The 21176-nt window shown below is 39.1% G+C and overlaps 1 protein-coding gene across 3 annotated transcripts in view; it reads right to left on the reverse strand.

The window, feature by feature from the left end:
* ELMO1 (engulfment and cell motility 1) overlaps positions 1–21176 on the reverse strand; it is a 313771-nt gene that overhangs the window by 220155 nt on the left and 72440 nt on the right. For all 3 annotated transcript variants that reach the window (XM_032181430.1, XM_032181431.1, XM_032181432.1), the window contains 2 exons: positions 18821–18871; positions 8451–8620 (listed from right to left, as the gene is read on the reverse strand). In XM_032181430.1, coding sequence (XP_032037321.1) covers positions 8451–8620; positions 18821–18871 — 221 coding nt within the window. The remainder of the gene's footprint in view (positions 1–8450; positions 8621–18820; positions 18872–21176) is intronic.

Here is a 21176-nt window from a genome sequence, read left to right on the forward strand (position 1 = left end):
GGGAGAAATCACAAAACAAATGCCAACATAATGCAGAGTAAACATTAACGACAAGTTACTCATTTAGACATTTTGCTACCACAGTATTTTCCCTGTCTGGCCTCAAATGAACTTTGCAATATATTTCTGGCTGAATCCCAAGGAATTCACAGTTCCCTGTGGACCTTCCCAAGCCATACAGACCTAAACTTGCCCAAAGTGCACTGTATGTTGTGTCAAGAGTGGCTTCCAGCTGCGACCATATTAGCAAGGACCTAACTGGGTCAACTCCTACATGTTCACATGCAAAAATTGCTGTACAGTAACCTAAGATGTCCAAGTCTTGATCACACTGGGATAATGTGCACTGCACAATAAAGGCTTGTCTGAACTGGAGAAAACTACTAAAAATTTTGTCCCATTGAGGTAGCCAGTGCAGACCCCCTGGAGTTAGAAATGCAGTGAGCTAAAGTAGTCACATCACGGCAACCCATATTTCTGAGCCTGCACTGTTCAAATATTTGCAGAGCTGGATAAAAACACCAGAGGATAAAAGCTTTCCATTCAGCATGGCCCTGGCCATGGCCATTACTGGCAAAGGTAGAAGATGCGAATAAGAACTTCCTCCTGCATGTAACAAAACACTGACTGGATGATGGATGAAGGACCGGCTAACCACAGTAAATCTGGACTTGGATACTGTTTTTCAGGCACTCAGAATGATAGCCCACAGTCTGGATAATAGGCAGCATTTGGGAATCATAAGACAAATACACAGGAGTGCATTTTTATAGATTCTGTCTGTATCAGGTGTGGTGATCACATAAATGAAGTCTGGTGAGGGTTTGAAAACCCTGTGGTGAGGGTTTGAAATGTATTATGTAGATGAAATCTGCAAAATGATTTTTAATGCATGTAGCAGCACTCCCACTCCTCACAGCCACTGCAATACTCCACAGTCACCATAGCTTGAGATAAAAACTCTGGAAAAGTTGCAGAAGTGGAGATTTTAAGCTTTACTTCTAATTTTTGCTATTTCTTTGAATACTATACTTTCATACGGATTTAAAAAAAAAAAAAGATGAGTTTTGTCTAGCACTTGGTACTTTGAAGAATATTTGGAAACATAAATCTGCCTTAGAATTACTCTTTTTAATGACATTTTACAAAAGTGGTTGCCAAATCAAAACCAGTAATACTGTCTCCTCTCCTCTGCCTTGTTCCTGTCAATAGGGTGTTCGTATCAATACTTAACAGGGGTCATTTAAATGTTAATATTCTTAAGTGCAGGCCAAGTAAGAAGAACCCCAGAATGAAAGCATCCGGAATGAGGAGAGAGCAGGCAGCAGCAAGTCTCCCCCTTTCCCCTCCAAAGGTGTGATCTTCAATGGTTCATTCTCCTGTCGTTACCATCTCCACAACAGAAGAACTGGATTAGCTGACTTTTATAAACTGTTCTATATTTCTGTCTTACAGACAACAGGTCACACACTCCCGACATTACAGAAGCACTAAGAAATGAAGATTGCACAAAGCCCCTGTTGGACACGAATCAATGTTGGCAGCAATGTCAGATTAAGTAATCTATGCTTCCAGGTGAAGATTCACAGGAACGGCTGAGCTTGACAGACCAGTGCTGTCAAAATAAATAAATAAATAAAATTATTTTCCTCCCTTCGCTAGCTGGTTTATTTTCTGTCAGTTTAGCAATACGAATTTGCTCACTAAGGAGTCAGATGAACACTGGAGCTGACCAAGTGTTGAGATGACCAAAAGAGGGAACATGGACTATGCAGCCAGCAGCAGGGAAGGGTGGAAAAGAAGTACTTTATTCAGCAAAGACCTACTAGCTTAGTACTGTGCACATCTGAAAAAACTCATTTTCCATTTATCCAGTCAATTGTGCTTGTATAACTACTTTCTGGGGCAACATGGTGAGCTCATCAATGAAGGAGCTGAACTGGGTTGTGGAATATTGTATTAAAAGTAGCCTTTATTGTCACTTTTAATAATCTAGACAAGTTTTCCAGTCCAGATTGCGATAAATATTATTGGCATAACTCTTCAAACAAAGAAGGACAGGAACAAGAGGCTGTGAGCAACAGCAGCTTAAGTGTTTTGACAGCAGTACTGAAATACTCATCAGACTGAGATGGAAAAAAAAACATTAGCAGGTATGCGAGCAATTGTCCCAGAAAGTGTGGTTTGGAGTTACTCCAACTTTAACAATCTGTCTTCAGCTTTCCACTGGGCTGGTATACAGCATTATCTCTGTAAGACAAGCCAAGAGCTAGTATTTCACTGAACAATACAATGTCCTTAAAGAATGCACAAATGCCATCCCAGAGATTTCCAGCTGTAGATCTGCCAACTCCACAACTGCACATGTTCAATAGAAGACTCCTCTCAGTTAACAGGTTAAAAAAAAGAAAAAAAGAAAAAACAACATACAAATACATGTTTGTTGAGAAGTTTGTATAACTCTCATCTAGCTACATTTATTATTTCCAGTAGGAAGACAAAACTGAACAGCCACTACAATTTGAAGCAAGTTTTCCATCTCTAATCCGCCCATAAAACAGTTGCATCTCCCTTAAAATTAAAACCAGACAATCTGTAACCATGTCTAAGCAGCATCAACCAGCACGCTCCTGTGACACTGCTGTGCTACAATAAAGCTACTCAGCACAGCCACATCTTTGAAGTGGACCTCTGAAGAACTCCCTTCCCAACAGCAACAGAAACAATTCTGCTTACTGTCAAGGCAGCTAGGCTTTGCATAGGCTCAGCTTTTTGGCAAAAGCTATCTGTGATTTCAGCCAAATGACAAGTGACAGAGACAGTGATACTGCCAGTAAAAAAAAAAAAAAAAAAAAAAAAAAAAAAAAAAAAAAAAAAAAAAAAAGAATATTCTGAAAGAGGTCTTCCTTTTTTTCCTCCCAATCATGAGCTTATTTTTACTGATAATGACAAAAATAAATTCAGATTCCTTTTAACTCTTTACAGCTTTCATTATTTATGGTCTTTGACTTGTATTTTCCTTTTCTTATAGGGGCTTTAAAGAAACTATCAGTTGGGTTCTTTTTTCCCTTTTAAGGAAGGCTGAGAGTCTGTCCCAGTCACACAACTCAGATGACATGTCAAGGAAAAAATCCACATCTTTACCAGCCTTCTGTAACATCAGAATGGCTGCCTATACAGCCATATTTTTCCCAAAATATTAATTCTGGACTAGACTATGGAATATATCTCAGAGTGAGTGAACTACATTATCTCAGATAGGGTAGCAAGGAGACATGACTATTTCTTCCAGTTTGGTCTCTAGCATTGTTTTCTTTCTGCCTTTATTATTATTATTATTATTATTAGCATATTGCACTCTGTGGGGGGAGAGAGCAGAAGAAACCCACCCTCACGCTTCCCTTTTACATTGTCCATACATCCAACCAGATTGACATCATAGTCAGATTCCCTTAATTAGGTACAAACTGGGCTTCAAATGTAAAAACAGTTCTAGAAGTGCTATGGAAATCCCTTTCTGAAGTCTCTTAAAAGGAAAAAACTTTGTGTATGCACACACACACCTCTTTGGTGATAACAGAGGCACCAAGTGTAAGAAATGATTCAGCATCATGGATAATTATCAAATGGAATCATCATTTACATGCTCTTCATGAGCAAACTCGTCTTGTAGCTTCTACTATTATTTATGAGTCACCTGAACCACAAAAATAAACCTTAAAAACAACTGGTTGTTGTTGTTCTGTAAGAGACTCACAGCATATTCTGGAAGCAAGAATGAGCCTAAAGGAAAACCAGCAATGAGCCACCTCAAACAGCAGGACTGAGATAGGTAAGGACAGTTGCTAAGACATGTTGAATCTCTGCAATATAAATATATCACTATTGACAAGATTCTTTCTCAGCTTCACTACAGTCCCACGCATCTTACAATCCATTCACCAGCAACCCCTATGGCTTTGTCCCAGCACACACCATGCCTACAGTTTCTCTGCTCTAAGCAGCAGGCACTCAAGGAGATCTGGCCCAAATTGTGGAAACTACATGTAATACTAAAATCAAAATAATATTGAAATAATATTATTTATTGAAGTAATAATAAACACTAAAAAGACCTCTCAATTTGTTATTTTTCAACCTATACTATCATCAGAAACTGGAAAGGCATTTTTTTTAACTGCATTTTATTTTTCTTCAACATTCGGGGATATAGCACACAGGAAGTTAAATAACAAACACTGCTAGCTCTTGTCAACTTTTTGTATTACTACATCTTTCCATCACCAGCAAAATGAAGCAGAGGTAACTAGAAACCCAGGGCTTTACATTCCCTTGCTCTGACCACTGTATTTTTACAAGCATCAGCTTCACTAAAATAACGAGTAAGTAGCACAATAAATAACGCCAAGTATAAATGCAGCATAGGCCTTTTCCTTGGTGAAAGTTGTAGCTGTGGTCTTGCTTTCCAGAGGCTGCCCACTAAAATTTAGTTACAGACTCAAATTATAACTTAAGAGCTGCCCCTAACATGAGCTCCACGTGCAAAGAAAACCTCAGAGCAAACTTATACTGAGCATGATGGTACTTTTAATGACCGCTGTTTGCCCCTTTGGGGAATATAGAGAATAAAGCCTGAATTAACAAAATTCATCAATTTCTAGCACAGCTGCACCACACCATGAACAGAGGCCCCACTCAGCCCAAGCTCTACCCACCACAAGGCTGTCCCTCAGCTGTATTAACCCACGGGCAGCCAGGAAAGCACCCAGGGGAGCTCTATGCAGAGCAGCACCAGACTCACGGTGTGTGTCTCATTCCCTGTGGCCCCCCAGAGGCTTCACACCAATCTCTGGGGCTGGGCTCCAATATCAGAGCATAAAGAATGGTGTTGGGGGGGGGGGAAATGGACAGGGTGGACAGACCACATGCTCTTTCTGCATCCACTCACTCCCACTTTGCCTCTTTCTTCTGCAAGTCTCAAAATAAGCAAAAGCTGACTGTGCAAAACCCAAGTGGATATTTCTCAAACAAGTTAACGAGCTGGATGGGCTTTGTGAAGCATCCAGATAGACCCAATTCAAGGAAGACAGCGGGACTGGGCTGCAAAGCAGGGGTTAGCACACAAAGAATGGGAGAAGAGGGCAGGGAGCCAGATCATCTCATAGCAGCATCAAACCATTCAGGTTCCTCAGCTGCACGGTTGGATTGTAGCCTCATTCAAGCCAGGCTGGCTCAACAACAACAACAACTCAAAGTTGGGTAAGATAACTCCACATTAAAGACACGTGGCCCATCAAAGAAGTTTCCAGCCTTCCCTCAAACTTCTGGATCCTTCCTCCTCCAACACAGCCCACCCCTACGTGATGCTAACATAACTGTTTGAGGAGGTCAACCTATGGACACCGACATGATCTGTTCAAAATACCACTAAGTGGCAAGTACTAGGAAGGGGAAGAGAAGGGAAGAGAGCTTTTTGGTGACCTGTTCAGCAGCACAACCCCCAAGGCCACGCAACTGAAGGGGCAGGCCCAGTATGGGAGCTAACAGCAAGGAGACCTTCAGTCAGGTTGGCCATTTCAACCAGCATCTTGTGGGATGTCTCATGAGTGGCATTGCACAGAGTCCAAGGAAAAGCAGGACTAGAGAATATCTGAGAACATTTTACTGACTCTGGTTGGTTTTCCTTGACAGATTAGGGAACTCAAAGTGCTGTTAGTCCTTGTCGTCCCACTCTCTCCTCCATATATTTCTCTTATCCCCCCAACACACACTTTGTTCGCTCACAGGACATTTTGAACATTTGTTTTTCTACAATAATGAAGTTTTTTTTTGTTGGTGGTGGTGGGTTTTTTGTTTGTTTTGTCTTCTTTTTTTTTTTAAAAAAAAAAACAGTATTGTTTTTGTTTTTTAAAAAAATAATAATAATAATAAAAAAACACAAACAATACTATTACCAATGATTCTTCCCCAGAAGTACTTTGTCTGGTGGCTTAGTGTGTATAAACAACAAGAAACCCAATGAGTGACAGACCCTGAAGTAGGAGGTCTGGATCAATAGCTTGAAGTCAAACCCGAAAGGGAAGCAGCAGCACCACAGCAGGTTGAGTTTGTTGACTCTCTTTAATGAAAGGAACAAATCCTAATATAAGTCTCAAGTTCTGTTAAACATGTGTTTATCAGACAGTGATGCATAGCATAAAAGTAGAAGGGAATGCACAAATATCTGTAGCGCAGATGTCCTTGCTTTACAAAGTCCCTTCACTAAGGGAAACTTGGAAAAAAACAGAAATACAGGTTGTCTAGATTGATAAATATAAAAAAGACTGCAGTAAGCACTGAGTGTTCATCAACATGTGAAGATGCTGGAAATATTTAGGATGAATCTTTGCTCAATGCCTAAACTAGACAATGTTTCTCCCCACAGGCAGAAACTGGGAGAAATAGATTAGACAGGTAGATCAATCAATGCCTCTTTGGTGATACATTGCACCAGTTACAAAAGAAGAAGCTGAAATTCCTCCAAAGGAAATCCACTTACAAAAAAATAAATAAATATATGCAATGGGATTCTGCTCATATGTCCAGTCTACAAGCCTGCCATGTGGTCTGAAAACTCGTGCCCTCAGACATGAATTATTACCAGGGTGTAAACTGCTGAGCATTTTTTTCAGCAGCAGTGCCGGCTTAAGTAATTTCCCATCCCAGAAAACTGTTAACTATTAAACCAGGCCAGCATGGTACAGCTTGGCCCAGCTCTCAGCTACAAAGCAATAGTACAGACACATCTGAAGGATGAGGAAGGCACTTTCTTTAGCCTTGATGAAGCTAAAAGCAGTGCTTTAAAAAAAAAGAAAAAAGAAAAAAGTGAACATTCCACATCTGTTTCAATACAAAATAAAGAGCCTTAACTTAAATACCTTTCATGGTGTAGAAGGTAAACCATTTAACTAAATCCATGACAAAATAAACTACAGAGGCAGTGACTTTTAAATTACTTGTGATCTTCCTAGGCACGTACAAGTTTGCCCATTTGGTGAAATTTTTAATTAGTTCAGTGGGAAGCAGTCGATATAACTGCATTTATACTTTTATATTAACTTAAATTTATCTTTAGTTTTAATTTAATTTGGTCCTTAAAGAAAAATGTATATGAATATAAGATGATTTGACTAATATATAGAAAAAGTTTTCTATTTATTAAAGTGACATAATATGTGCCACAGACCACATCACTGCAAAAAAAGTAAAGACCGTAAACCCAAAATTCTGAAGATGAAACCATGACATACAGGAACTGCAGTATACCACAGGAGTTAGGCAATGGAGATTCAAAGTCCAACAGACCATTAGCCACACAACAGGCTAATCAGCAAGAGTAAGCACATTTTCCAATCTAAAGATTACTAGATTTTAAGAAGGTTTTTTGGTTGGTTGGTTGTTTTTTGTTTGTTTGCTTTTGAAAATTCACAGTACATTTTGCATGGGATCATCACCGATGATTCCATTTCAAAGGCCACTTACTGCTTTTGCTTTACTCCCTAAATTACTTACTTTCTTGAACCTGAGGGAACACAAGCAAATTTGAGAGTGGATTTAAACTGATTTCAGCAACTGACTTCTGATCCCTAGTCCACAAGACTGAACATCCCCAAGGAATGTGGAGGGGTACCTGCAGCATGTTTATTTTCTCTCAGCAAAGGGTGTGGGAACTCTTGATTCCTCATATATAGTAGAGGTTGACACTGACTGCAAAGCACTAAAAACTCAAATTCAAAAACCTACTTGAAGCAGTAACTTAAAACATAATTTAATAGTGCAATAATCCAATTGATATATTTGTTGTTGTAGCATCCACATTAAGACAAGGGAAAATCATTTAGTACCACAGTCCAAAATTTCAGCAGCGGTTAAAAACGATAAGATGTTCTGGTAAAGAATAGAAGTATTTTCAGAGATAACTTCTTAATTTCAAAAAGACATTGTCATTTGACAAACCTCTGCCAGAACTAAAACAGTAAAAATGAAAACAAAATGCAAGCACTAGATATTGTCATTACATATTCTACAATGTTTTGAAAAACATTGAATTTAAAACACAGTTTTCATGCGACATCACTTAAATATCAGCCTTTTAATAAACTATCAATGATTTATCTAAATTCTAATGAGAAAGGGAGAAACTATGACCACGGTTTTCCTCAAAATTTTGTAGCATGGAGGGTTACTTGTGACATTGCCCACCTCCCTTTCCCACCATTCCAATGTTAGGGAAAACTAAAAATACTTAATGTATTCGCATCGATAATGGTATACTATCCTCGCAGCAGAGAACTATTTAATTTGACACTTTATGTTATCTTAGTAGTTGTAGAAATACTTCAGGCACTCAGAAAGAGAGTCTATCCATACACCATATGGGAGAAAGATCACAATTTAAGCAGAATACTTACTCTGTGCCACTTTCAACCATTTGTGTTAGGAGAGAAATGCCATCTAGGTTTATAAATTCTTGGGCAAAAGTAACATCCCGTGAGTAGTTTGCTAAGTCTTTCAGTGCTTCTAACTTTGCATCCATACTAGAAGACTGGATCCTTTCATGGAGCTGCTGTGCATTTTGAGCCTGAAAGAAAAGACACACAAAACAAAACCAAAAGAACTTATGTTACAATGACTATAACAAATAAAATGTTAGTGCAAACAGGAACCATGGCCATGCTTAATATTAATATTTAACATTTACATTCTCTGACACGTTCAAGTAGCTCAAACACACATTACTTTTACAAAATTATATTATTCATTTATTACTCCTCTATTATGTATAATTATTTGGATTGTTGCAGAACTGTAAATTGAGCAATGGATAGACATCCCATTGTGGCAGTCAAAATGCAAGCGTTACAAAATACAGCCTTTGGCTTGAAGAGTTAGTGTGTCATATCAATAAAAGTAAAAATGGAAATAAAACAAATCACATCAGACAATATCAGTATAGTAATGACAACATTTTTTTTTTTTTTCCCTGGCAACACTTCCTTGGTTTAAGCATTTCTCATGAGCTTTATTAATAAAGGCCATATACTGTCCTAAACAGGTTATGTCAAAAGAGCCCAATATCAGGCCTTCTATTCCTTCCTCCCTCTCTTCTCTTCCACTTGCTCTCAATCAATTCAAAAACCCATATTCTCTCTAAAAAAGCACAGGAATTATTACTTCCCACATACTATATTACCACTCATACATATTTATGTAACTTCAATACCACATCTATGAGGCTACTCGGACCATTAACACTTTAAATACAGAATGAGGGGTCAGCAACATCCAAACATAACACCAACGATTAAAAAAAAATAAAAATAAAAAAATCTAAGGGGATATATAAGTAAAGCATATTAAATTATGAATTTGTCCTTCGGTTTAGCTGTACAAATACTTTACATCTCACAGTTTCAATCTGATGCTTTCACTTACCTGAACACAATTCCCAAAAGTAATAGTTAATAGCTAGCCAGTACTTCTCTTAGAAAAAGAATCCTCCTTGTTATATGCAAATACTTGCCTTTTTTTTTTTCCCCCAAAAAATTCACTTCTTACCTGCACTGAATGAAAAGTAAATAAGAAGCTATGTGCCATTATACCATTAGGATTCTGGTAAATTCTGTTCACTGTTATTTTCTCTGAGGTTTTGTTTATTCTTTCTCAGCAATAGAATAAGAAAAATAAGGAAAAAAAAAGGCTGCACTGACAATTTTCTGTTCAAGTAATGAATACAGTCTTCACCAAGCTGATCATCTCTGTAGATAAAGATCCTCAGATAGTAGACATTTTTAGTGGAAGTGAACATTTAAACAGAGAACAGAGGGAAAAGTAAAACTACTGTGTTATAGATAAAGTTTCCTATCAACATAATCTTAACTGCTTCACAAACATTAATAAATTAAATGTCCCAGTATCCTCTGAGAAAAAAAAAAAAAAAAAAGTTACTTCCTTTCTTCCTTTTTTTTTTTTTTTTTTTTTTTTTTACAAAGGGAAAAAAAGAATGTATGGTCTACACTCAGGTTCTCTCAGAACCGTTCTACTCAAGAGAAACACATACAGGGAGGAAATACTTTCTAGTTAATACAACTGAGGTTAATATCTTCAACTAAGACAGTATTGAAGATAAATAGAATATACTTTATTTCGGGGGTTTTCTATGCCTTAAGCATTAGGTGCTATAGCCATAGCAGTTATATTATCTATAAGGAGGCACAATCCTGTCATCCAAAACACCCCTTTGCCACCATAAATTTCCTACTCTCAAATTGGCTCAAGCTGTAGGAGAGAAACAGTGACCTCTATCTTGTCTCTGTAATGGACAATGACTGTCTGAATGGTATATCTATCTACCTATATATTCTCTCAAACATAAGCAGCTGGTAGACTAAAATCATGTGCCAAAGCCTATTGAAGAAATAAAAACAGATCCCATTAACTTCCAACATCCAGGTTAGCCACAAAATAATTCCTCCGAAACATCTCTTTCTTCAGAGTATGCAAAGGAAATTTTGAAAAAATGCTATTGTACAATTAGCCACAAAAATTGCAAGCTATCACTACTACTGCATGAACTGGAAGTTCAACAGCTACCTCCCACCTCATCAAAAAAGCCCTACATTAAGCTTGATCTTTTCAGGACTCCCTGGTATAACAAGTGAGGAAGATCCAGAGAAGCAACGTATCCTCAAAATATTACTCTTTCTCAGAATGCATGCAATGTCTGAATTCCCTCCTATCTCAGAAAAGAAGCACTTTGGAAAGTCTTCAGTATCAACCTAGGAGCTACATTCCCCTGACTTTGGAAATGATTGCTTAAATCATTTTTCTCGTTAAGGTTTGTACGTGTCCTCTGTCATCTGCCATGGTTCTGGGAGGTTGACACCCCTGCTCCCCTCACTGTCTGAAGGCTAAAACCCTACCATCTCTCCATGGGAAGCAGGTCTTCTTCTGAAGGTTTCTGGACCCCGTGAAAATGAAGCAAACAGCAAGGATGAACAAAACATTTGGTTCACTGCGACTGAGCAGCACTCCTGAGTTGCTCAAACAGTAAATCAGAGGAATTAAAACAGGCAGCAGAGCTGTGCCCAAACATGTGGGGACAGTAATCTCACATGTAACACAGCAGCAAGCAAAAGAGGATATGTGAGCAGAGCCAGGAAAACGTCCTCCTCCCAACCCTTTCACATCACATCTGCAACTGCTGTATGACCAACACCTCATCTCCATACACTTTAACTTATTTATTGTCAAGTTCACCCTACCTCTTGAGAAGGGATTCCTACCCCCACCATAAACACCTGGAACTGGGAACTGCTGCTGCCCATTAGACTTCCATTACATATGAAACAATACCCAGCTGGGAGAGAGCTAACCTTATCTCTCTCCAAAAAAGAGAGGACCAGCACAGGGATGTGCAATTAACAGCTCACCTACACTGCAGGACAGCAGCAGGACCAACCTTTCAACAGAGAGATGTTAGTCCTAGTTCCTGTGAAGCTAGTGAGAGCTTTGCAATCCACCACACTAAAACCAAAATAAAATTATGAATCTGAGACAGTTTGGTCTCTTCTAAAGAGCACAAAATCTATAATGCAATGTCTCTTCATTACAAAAGTTGTTCGGCCCTGTTTTAAGCACATAGAAGAGAATTTAGTAACATCTCATGCTTTACCAAACTATGCCATTGCTAAATGCCCCATCAGAAAAGTTTCTACATAGCTGTACTTGACCTACATCAAACAAGTTTCGCAAGCTACTGCATTCAACAAACCTCAAGCCTTCTCATATTGGAAAAAGGAAATGGCAGAGAAGATCTTGATTAATGGGCCACACAAATATTTGTCTCAACAAAAATGTTGGTACATGTCTCACTGGAAACATGTCCAAAAGTAATACCGACCGTTGTCATTGCAAGTGCCTGACGGGTGAAAACATCGCTTCACTGAATGCCATGCAGTTCTCTCAAGCCTCCTACTCCTTGTTGCCATAGCACTCGTACATGCTTATGGAATGTACAGATCAGTTATGACTGCATTAAAAAATGAAACCCAGATGAAATATACTTGGAGTACTTACCAGGGAGCTATTTTAATGATTTACAATCCATCAGTGGATGGACAGAGAGCACAGCTCATTAAAGCAACTATAGCACTAGCTGCCACATCTCTGCTCCTGCTGAAATATCATTCAGGTGAGAATAATAAATAAATGTATAAAATCTGCCCAGCTGAGAACTGTTATGAAGGAATTAACAGAAACACAGTTGTTGAAGTAAATGTAAGATGGCATTGAGTGCTCTCCTGGTTAGAAAGGCAGGAAGACAAGAAACTTCTAGAATGTGTGCTGTTGAAGACCAAGCATTTCAAAAGGCTGTCAAGAGGCATAAGCTACATGTGTCTAATCTGAAATGACTTGCTCTAAGGACAGACAGAAAGAGGTTTTTTTTGGTTGGTTGGTTGGTTGTTTTTTGTTTTGTTTTTTTTTGTTGTTCTCGATGGTTGTCCTTAGAGAACAGCAGTGCTTAAAAGAAGCAGCTTGATGGGATGACAGATTAAAAAGAAAACTAATGACCTAAATCCAAGATGTGACTTGATTAGAGCCCCAGATAGCCATCAGTCTACAACTTCCTTGTAAGGGGGTGTCGAGAGGCAGGAGACCTTTTCTCCATTAACACCAGTGACAGGACCCGCGGGAACAGGGTTAAGCTGAGGCAGGGGAAATTTAGGCTTGACATCAGGAGGGGGTTCTTCACAGATAGGGTGGTTGCACACTGGAACAGGCTCCCCAGGGAAGTGGTCACTGCACCGAGCCTGTCTGAATTTAAGAAGAGATTGGACTGTGCACTTAGTCACATGGTCTGAACTTTTGGGTAGACCTGTGCGGTGTCAAGAGTTGGACTTGATGATCCTTGAGGGTCCCTTCCAACTCAGGATATTTTATGATTCTATGATTTGGAGGTTAGGAATCCCACGAACATCCTAACAAAGGGTTCTACTGATCAAATTATCACTTGTTTGGCACTGAAGATTTTGTGCATCAAACTTTGAAAGCAAGTTGTTACACAGATGCCCACGAGGCTTCTGTACAGAACACAAAATACAGTAAGCCAGGGCAGAAGGGAAGACACACATTCCAAATGCAACCACAATCAAACACTGATGTGCTATGGAAGAAATCTGGACTGTATTGATTTTCTTGTCTGTGGCTGTTTTAAGATTATGTTATCCGTTTTCCTCTTTATTCTTTACAAAAAGCAAAAAATAATAATAATTAAAAAAAGAGTATTTTCATCTTCCCTGTAGATATTAGTCACATTTTTCATCTTTCTGCTAGAAAAAAAGACATCAGTAACTAGCAAATACATTTTTATTTTACTAACCAAATATGCACTTCCGTGATTTAAGTGACTTATCAACACTAATATCGATAAGTGTTGAAACTCTGTGGTGGTTTAAACTGCTACCTTCTCCTGGCTTGTTACTGCCACTTCACCGACGACTGCATACACGACAGCAAGCAGTGGAGGAGCAGACACGTTACATAACCATCATTATATGCAAACCAGATTCAACAAACCCAGCAAGACTGGCTAGCATGTGATGCCAGGTAGGCAATGAGATTCCACTTTAATTAGCAAAGGCATTAATTTTTTAACATTTTTATATTAATACTCAGCAAGCACAATTTCTACCACCCAAAGCACTGTACAAATGTAATTCACAGAGCAGTCCTGTGCAACCACTACACGTAGTTAAGGAGGCAGAAACAGAGAAACAGGGAAATGGTCACGTCTAGAGCTGTGTGCTAAAACAGTGATAAAATCATTACAGATACATAGCTGTACATATTATGCAAATATGCCTAAAAGACGTTTATACAATCCGTAGCCACTTAGGAGTGTTTGAGAAGCAGTGCTTTTTTCCTACCCCTGCTTTTGAAATAATCATTTTTTCTTACTACTTAAAATATAACTTTGAAACCTGAACACATGACACTAAACCTTTATCTATTAAAAGACAGAAGACAACTCCACTTCCCAAATCTTCCTCTTGTATTAAGTGTAGACAAATATAAAAGTAGCTCAACGACCTCCACAATCAGTGCTCTTGGTATAAGGTTTAATAATAACTAATTCACCACTATATAACAAACGTAATCACAATCATAGACTTGATCTGCAAATATGCATGTATTTACCCAACTTAAAGGTTATTAAGTCGGTTGAACACAGATTAAGGCAACTGTAGATGAATTGTAGATCAGATTCCCTGACCTTTTACTCATTAAAGATAGAGGACTTCAATGCATAAGTAAAAATAAGTTGAAAAACCCACTCCTCCCTTATATGCGTCTTATATGGGTAGATCGTAGATGAAAAAACAAAACAAACAAAAAAATCAAAAACATGTTATTAAAATCTGTAAAAGCATTCTGGGAAAATACTATGATGACTGTTAGCAAACACCCCTATTGACATGATTGCTCATGCTAGAAATGCTAATACAGCTGCTACAAACAACTCACAGGTTTGAGAACTCAATCAATCAATCTCCAACCAGGGGAGAAACAAACAAACAAACAAACAAACAAACAAAAACACATGATAAAAGCAAATGATCAGGCACTGTAAATACTACATTAGAAATGGCTACCCATTGACTCAATGTTAAAGGTATACGGTTCATGGGCAAGCCATGTCTTCCTAAGTACCCAAGAAGCTACTTTAAAACAAACAGCTAGCGGTCCAATAATCAGTTCTGTTTCAAAATCATTAAATTAAAGGCAGAGGGAGAAAGAGAACAGTTCCCTGAGCTTAGTCTTCCCAGCATTTTAGCAGCCTTTCAAAATGATTAGTCATTACAATGAGGATTTGCAGGTTGGACTCCATTTGCTGCATTGCAGGACAGAGCTGTCCTTTTGGAACAGTCTCACACTCAGGAGCAATTACAGCTCATTTATACACCTACCCATCATCCACGGGAATAAGGGTAGCACAAAATAGACAATAACAATCTGGCATTTCACCTGTCACATATGTTCAAATACAACAAAGATTGTTGCATAAAAAGCATTGAATGAGACCCCTCAGAAATGCAAATGGACAAGGGGGGGAAACAGGTCATGAAGAACAGCAAAAATGCACAACAGCACATTCTTAACAAAGAATTGTTAAGAAAGATGATAGGATGGCAAAAAAATAAATGAGAAAGATGATATAGGAACAAAGATAATATGAGAGAAATTCAATCTGTATTCAAGTTACCTAGGAAACACAGTGTCTGTGTGGTGAGTGGTTTATAGAGGAAAAAATAGCATTGTTTAGAAAAAAACAGCCTTTCAGAGAATTGCACAAACTTAGCAAACAGACCTGCGGAAACAAAGAGGCAGTTCAAATTCCCACCAGGCCCAACGACTGGCGTTTGCAAAGTTCTAACTCAAAGAAGTCTAAAATAGACACGTCATAAATCTCTGAAGGCAAGCATTTATAATGGATTTAGCAGCACACCAGAACTGCAGTTTTGCTCTTGCAGTATTAACAATGACTTTCAGGGGAAAAAAAGGGACTTATACACACACCCGAAATTATCTAAATTTGAGATTCAAAAAGAGAAAGTATTTCATTTAGATAATGGGAAGTTGGATTTCTAATCTTAATTTTAAGGAAGCCAACCCAAAAATACTGTTGTGTTTCTCCTAGCTTTCTCCTTCCCCTCACCCCACCATTTAAATCTTTAATAGTACCTATAATGGGTACATGAGCAATACACAACTTGAGACTAAAAGCAACAGAACTCAAAAGATCCTATCTTGTCCTTCTCACTCAACTCCAGCATGCAACTGTGAATGGGTATAGCCTGACTTTTGCTTCTGATGCTATTATACTATATGAAAAGTAAGAACTAGAAATGCATTTTAATTTCCTGCAGCCTTCAGAGCTGGCCGTAACTATTCCTCCCAACTCTTCAAAAAAGTTTCCTCAAAAGGCTTGTGAAGTTCAAGACAGATTTTGCTTGCCCACGATAGCCAAAAAGTAGAAAGCTTGGACCTCTCTGAAGCTACATGGACACATCCCAGGCACCAGATAATTTGTATGGGGCTCCTCTTCACTTCTTTTAATCTTTCTTTTCTTTCTTTCAAATTCCTGAACCTCTACACAGTGTTTTTGCTACTATTTTCTTTGTCTGAGGGGAGGAGGAGATAATTTCAGTTTTATACTGATACAGAGTGGGGGGGGGGAGAAAGGAAAAAAATAGAATCTTAATATTATCACAGGATGAGAAAAACATTTTCTACCTGGAAGCTAGGAAAGCATCATTCCCATATTGCACAATTATATCTTTCAGCCTGCACTTTACATTATCTCCTCCATCTACAGTTGCTTTCACATAGAATTTCAGAGGAAAAAATGGAAACAGATGTCCTGTTAGCTTCTCAGGGTTAAATACAAACATTGTGTGGGTCACCAGGCTAAAAACCACAGCTTGGAAGCCTTTAATCTATCTATTTTAGGTACCTCTATGATGACCACTTCAGCAGTACCTTCAAAGCAAAGACACTATTCTAGTACGGGAACATTCAGAACTTTATTTTACCTCTATTTAAAGAATACAAATACTCTTTAATCTGACAAAAAACAACCCAGACCTTTAAAACCTGCATCCAAGTTACTTCCCTGATTATGGGGAAAAGTTAACTAAAAAAAAAAAAAAAAAAAAAAAAAAGATAATAAGCCCTGGTTTAGTGATAAATGTCAATACTGACAACTAGAAACTAGAGCGGCCTTCTAGCTCATAACAGGATGGCAGATTAGGATCCCTGCGTCACTCTTAACTGTAGGCTTGTGCAAGCATGGTCCCTAACTTGGTAGAAAATGGGTAACAGCCCAATATCCTAAGGAGCCCTGTCTTGGCTGACTGAACCTAAGGCAGATGACCAAAGAAACAGAACAAGCACAGGAGAATCTTATGCAAGGCCCTGCCTTCCGGCCCACAGCTATTAGTAGAAAGAGTTATAAATCCAAAAGTTATCTTCTGTTTGAAGGTCACATTTCCAATTGCACAAGTGACCATGCAGACAGACAGCTATTTCCACAGATGCGTCAAAGCACAGCCTCAGTTCAGTTTTGCATGGTGCAACTCATTGTGGATTTTGTGATGGGGAAGGATTCCATGAGTCATCTCATACTGTCACTCCACGTTGTGGTTACACAGAAGAATGATGCAGTGCATTTGGACCACACTGATTCCTGATGAACCACAGATGTTGTTTTGCTTTCACGACATCCTACATCTGGCCAGTAGATAGCCCTTTTTCAGTGGAGTGGATATTTGGATATTTGTTCTTACAAGTCCCAAAGGTTAGGAGCTGGTGCCAGGGCTTTCTGTTTCTTAGGAAGCTCCACCAGATGGGGTTTCCTCCACAGGTAAGTGGTTTCTCATGTACAAGGCTGTTCTGATGACATATAGCAAGAAGCTTTGGAGTCAGACTGGCAACAGCAGCTTAAGACCATGGCTCTTACTCCTACAGCTGTAAAGCTCTGTATATGACCGTGGAAAAGATGACAAAGGATAATGGAAATCTCTTGTCTTTGTTCAGACAGCTGCTGCTTAGGTGTCCTTTCTGTTAAGAGGACACACTCACGTAGATACACTTAACCAAAAACTTCAGAGGCATGCATGTGTTTTCATAATGGCTTCTTCAATTTCTGTGTATACACAAACATGCATTACAAACTCAGTCACCTCCTAAGCTTAGTATAAATCACGGTCAAGTTAAGCATGCTGGGGACAAGTGGAAATGCATATGGTATCTGGAGGACCTAGGAAATTTTTAGCAACATACATCTCTTTTTTTTTACATTGACGGTAGGTCCTACAGCTGAAAAGTGACCCATCCAGTATGTATCTCCATATGACTTCTAGATAAACAAGATTTTGCATCTGACACCACTCTTAACAGGTTCAACAGAAGCCAAATTTAAAGCACCACAGCTCTGTCTTCCTTGCTTAAATGAGCTGCAGTACACGGGGGCAGATTTTGGACATAAGAATGCAATGATTCTGCAGAAGCTAAAACACCACCACAAAGAGGTAAACCATTTTAATGGCACACTATGCTTGTCAGTAAGGAAATGTGATTGCTGCTGCCAGAGAAATACATCTTCTGGGACTAATAGTGGCTTTCAGCATGTGGCAACAGCATGGTTCAACTCAGCAGGAAAACAGGCCATTACAAGGCAACCAGCAACTCTGCTATGCTTTTTGAGGAGCTGGCAACGAGGTGGTATTGAAAAAATAAAGACAAAACAGTAAAATCTCAACATTATAGCTGCTGCTCAATCAGTAGAAACCCCAACAACAGGAAAGCTCTGACCTGCACTGCCCAGAAGAGCTCTCCCAGATCCAACCCTCAGGCTTTTCTCTTGGCTCAGAGCTCTTGGGCAGGACAGGAGAACATGAGTGATGCTGCAGTTCCAGCAGGGAAGCAGAGGTATCTTGGACATGAAAGCTCTTCCCAGTGGAAGAGAAGAAGCGAAAGACAAAGAACACCCAACTGTGACAACCCTGCCACAAAATTTGACTAGAGAGACACCACCCCAGCCCACAACTCAAAAAAAGAGATCAACACAGTCTTCTTGTGACCACACCATCACTGTCCTTTGTAGGGGGATTGTGGGATACGGTGTAGCTAAAGCCTGAAAATATATAACTTGCTTCACAGTGATTCTACTAATCAAATCTTTACTTTGAAGGGAGAGAAGAACAGAATGGTAACTTACTGGAGACGTTGTTAACCGAAGGATTGCTCCATTTTTTATCTCATTACGATTCTGAAAGAGAAAAAAAAAACACAAAGATTTCCTTAAGACATATAAAAAGATGAAACGTGCATTAAATAGAATGCCACACTAAAATAGCAACGGTACTTTCCCTTGTCTATGTGCAAAAGCTTCCCCCTTCCACATGTGAGCTAACATGCATGCAGTATGTTCCTGATTTAGGCATACTAACATTAGCTTCAAGAAATAGGTGGCTATTCATATGATATTTAACAGATCTAAACCCTTTTGAGAATGACTTCATATTTTGCAAAGTTTAGCTTCCACTGGCAACTTCTAAATATTTGTTTGAAATATACTGTCCATGGTGTCTGGCTCTGATACTGTGCCACATAGTTGAGGAGTTCGTAAGTTTGCTGAAACCTGTCATTAAACATCTGCAGGACTTAAGTTTTATCCCACTGGCTCTCTGTTTTCTATAACAAGAACATGCTGACTTAAACCACTGGAACCAACCACTGAGTTCTGCCACCACAACCTTGCATTCTCCCTCAAATTAAATACAAAATAAATAAATAAATAAATAAAGCCCTGCTGTTAGTGGTAAGTAAAGTTCAAACATGCCATAGGCCATTCTCCTTACCCTGCTGACAGAAAGAGAAGGCATTAAACATTTTCTCTTTGTTAATCTCACATAAGATGTTCAATTAAACTAAAGCTACGTGTAGATGAAAAAGTTACCGTGGCACAAGTTATGGTGTATGCTTACAGTGTCCTCACAACATTATGGCCAGTGCCCGTGTGCATGGCCTTACCCTGTGGTAAGCACGAGGGAGACGTGCACCTCTATCAGTAAGCTCCCTTCTGTTCACCACAGGTCAACATTGCAGAGGTACCCAGCACAATGAGCATGCTAACAGGTACTGGCCACCTCTGCACAATGCAACACACACTCACAGATGCATTCACGGTTCATTAGTTTGTTCATGGGCCAATATCCTCATTTGTCAAAGGTATGTGAGGAATCCCTAACAGTTTGAGAGCTAAGAGTTCATTTTGTTCTAAAAACCGCAGTGCAGGCTTTCTGCAGACTGATGTTTACACAAATAAATCAAGGTGTATTTCTTCTCAGGCAACTTCTCCCAATTTCATTTAATCCTTACAGCTCACAGTTAGACAAACCTCAAATCCAAAATGCTAAAAAAAGGATAAATCTTGCTTGAAACCAGGTCAAGCAGTCCCAAAATAAAACTCCAGTACATTGTCTCTTTCTTGGTACCTAAGTCCTCTGTGGGATTGGTTCTAGCAAACCCGCAAGATCACCCTCCGCCCACAACATTTCTTCACTCTAAATGAAATACTTAAAGTGTCAGACGACACAGTGGATACAAGAGAGACATTTTTTATGGCATCATTGCTTACATATGCAGCTAACTCATCTGAGCCCCTAGCAGTCTCCTCCTGATAGTGTCATTGCCTTCCTGCCAGAACAGCCCAATGGATGTGAGCCAGACTCTACTCCAGAGAGGGGTAAAAAAAAGTAAATAAATAAAAGGTGAGTGGCTAATTACACAGCAGAGATGACACTAACAAAGTGCCAGATTTGCTCCTCCTGTAGTAAAACAGCATCAGACAAAGCTACACCTCATCACGTCTAAGGAATCTGTATGAGGTGGCAAGAGTGAATTTGTGTGGTTAAACCCAAATCAATGTTGAAGCAAACTCACTTTCCAAACACTTGTGGCAGCTTAAACTGTTACCACCTCCTGATTTGTGGAATTGAATATGAGTAATTGCTTCAAGACACAGTTGGCATAGGCTAACTTCATCTCAATCAACATCTTAGGCTAAATCACTGGACATCAGTTGGGTTAGGCTACAGTATACAGGTATGCACGTGCACATCGAGTTACATCAGTTTTACTTTTAAGGCAGCAAATCCCAGCATGCAACAACGTTAAAAAACAGAGAATCAGATAATACTTAAACAGCTTAAACCGTACCAATCACATGCATAAATAAATAAATAAATAAAATAAAAGTGAAGGACAACAAGGCAATCAGGCACAGCCAGCATGGGTTCATGAAATGTAGTTCCTGCTTGACAAATCTGATCTCCCCCTATGATATGATGACATGTTTAGTGGACAAGGAAAAGGATGTGGTCTATAGCAAAACATTTGGTACTGTTTCCCACAGTGTTCTCCTGGAGAATCTGCCTGCTCCTGGCTTGGACAGAGGTATTGTTCATTGAGTAAAAATCTGTCTGGGCAGTCTGGCCTAAAGGGCCACAGTGAATGGAGTTAAATCCAGTTGGAGGCTGTTCACCAGTGGTATCCCCCAGGGCTCAGCACTG

This window comes from Aythya fuligula, chromosome 2 (genome assembly GCF_009819795.1).
Source record: "Aythya fuligula isolate bAytFul2 chromosome 2, bAytFul2.pri, whole genome shotgun sequence".
Classification (NCBI taxonomy): domain Eukaryota; kingdom Metazoa; phylum Chordata; class Aves; order Anseriformes; family Anatidae; genus Aythya; species Aythya fuligula.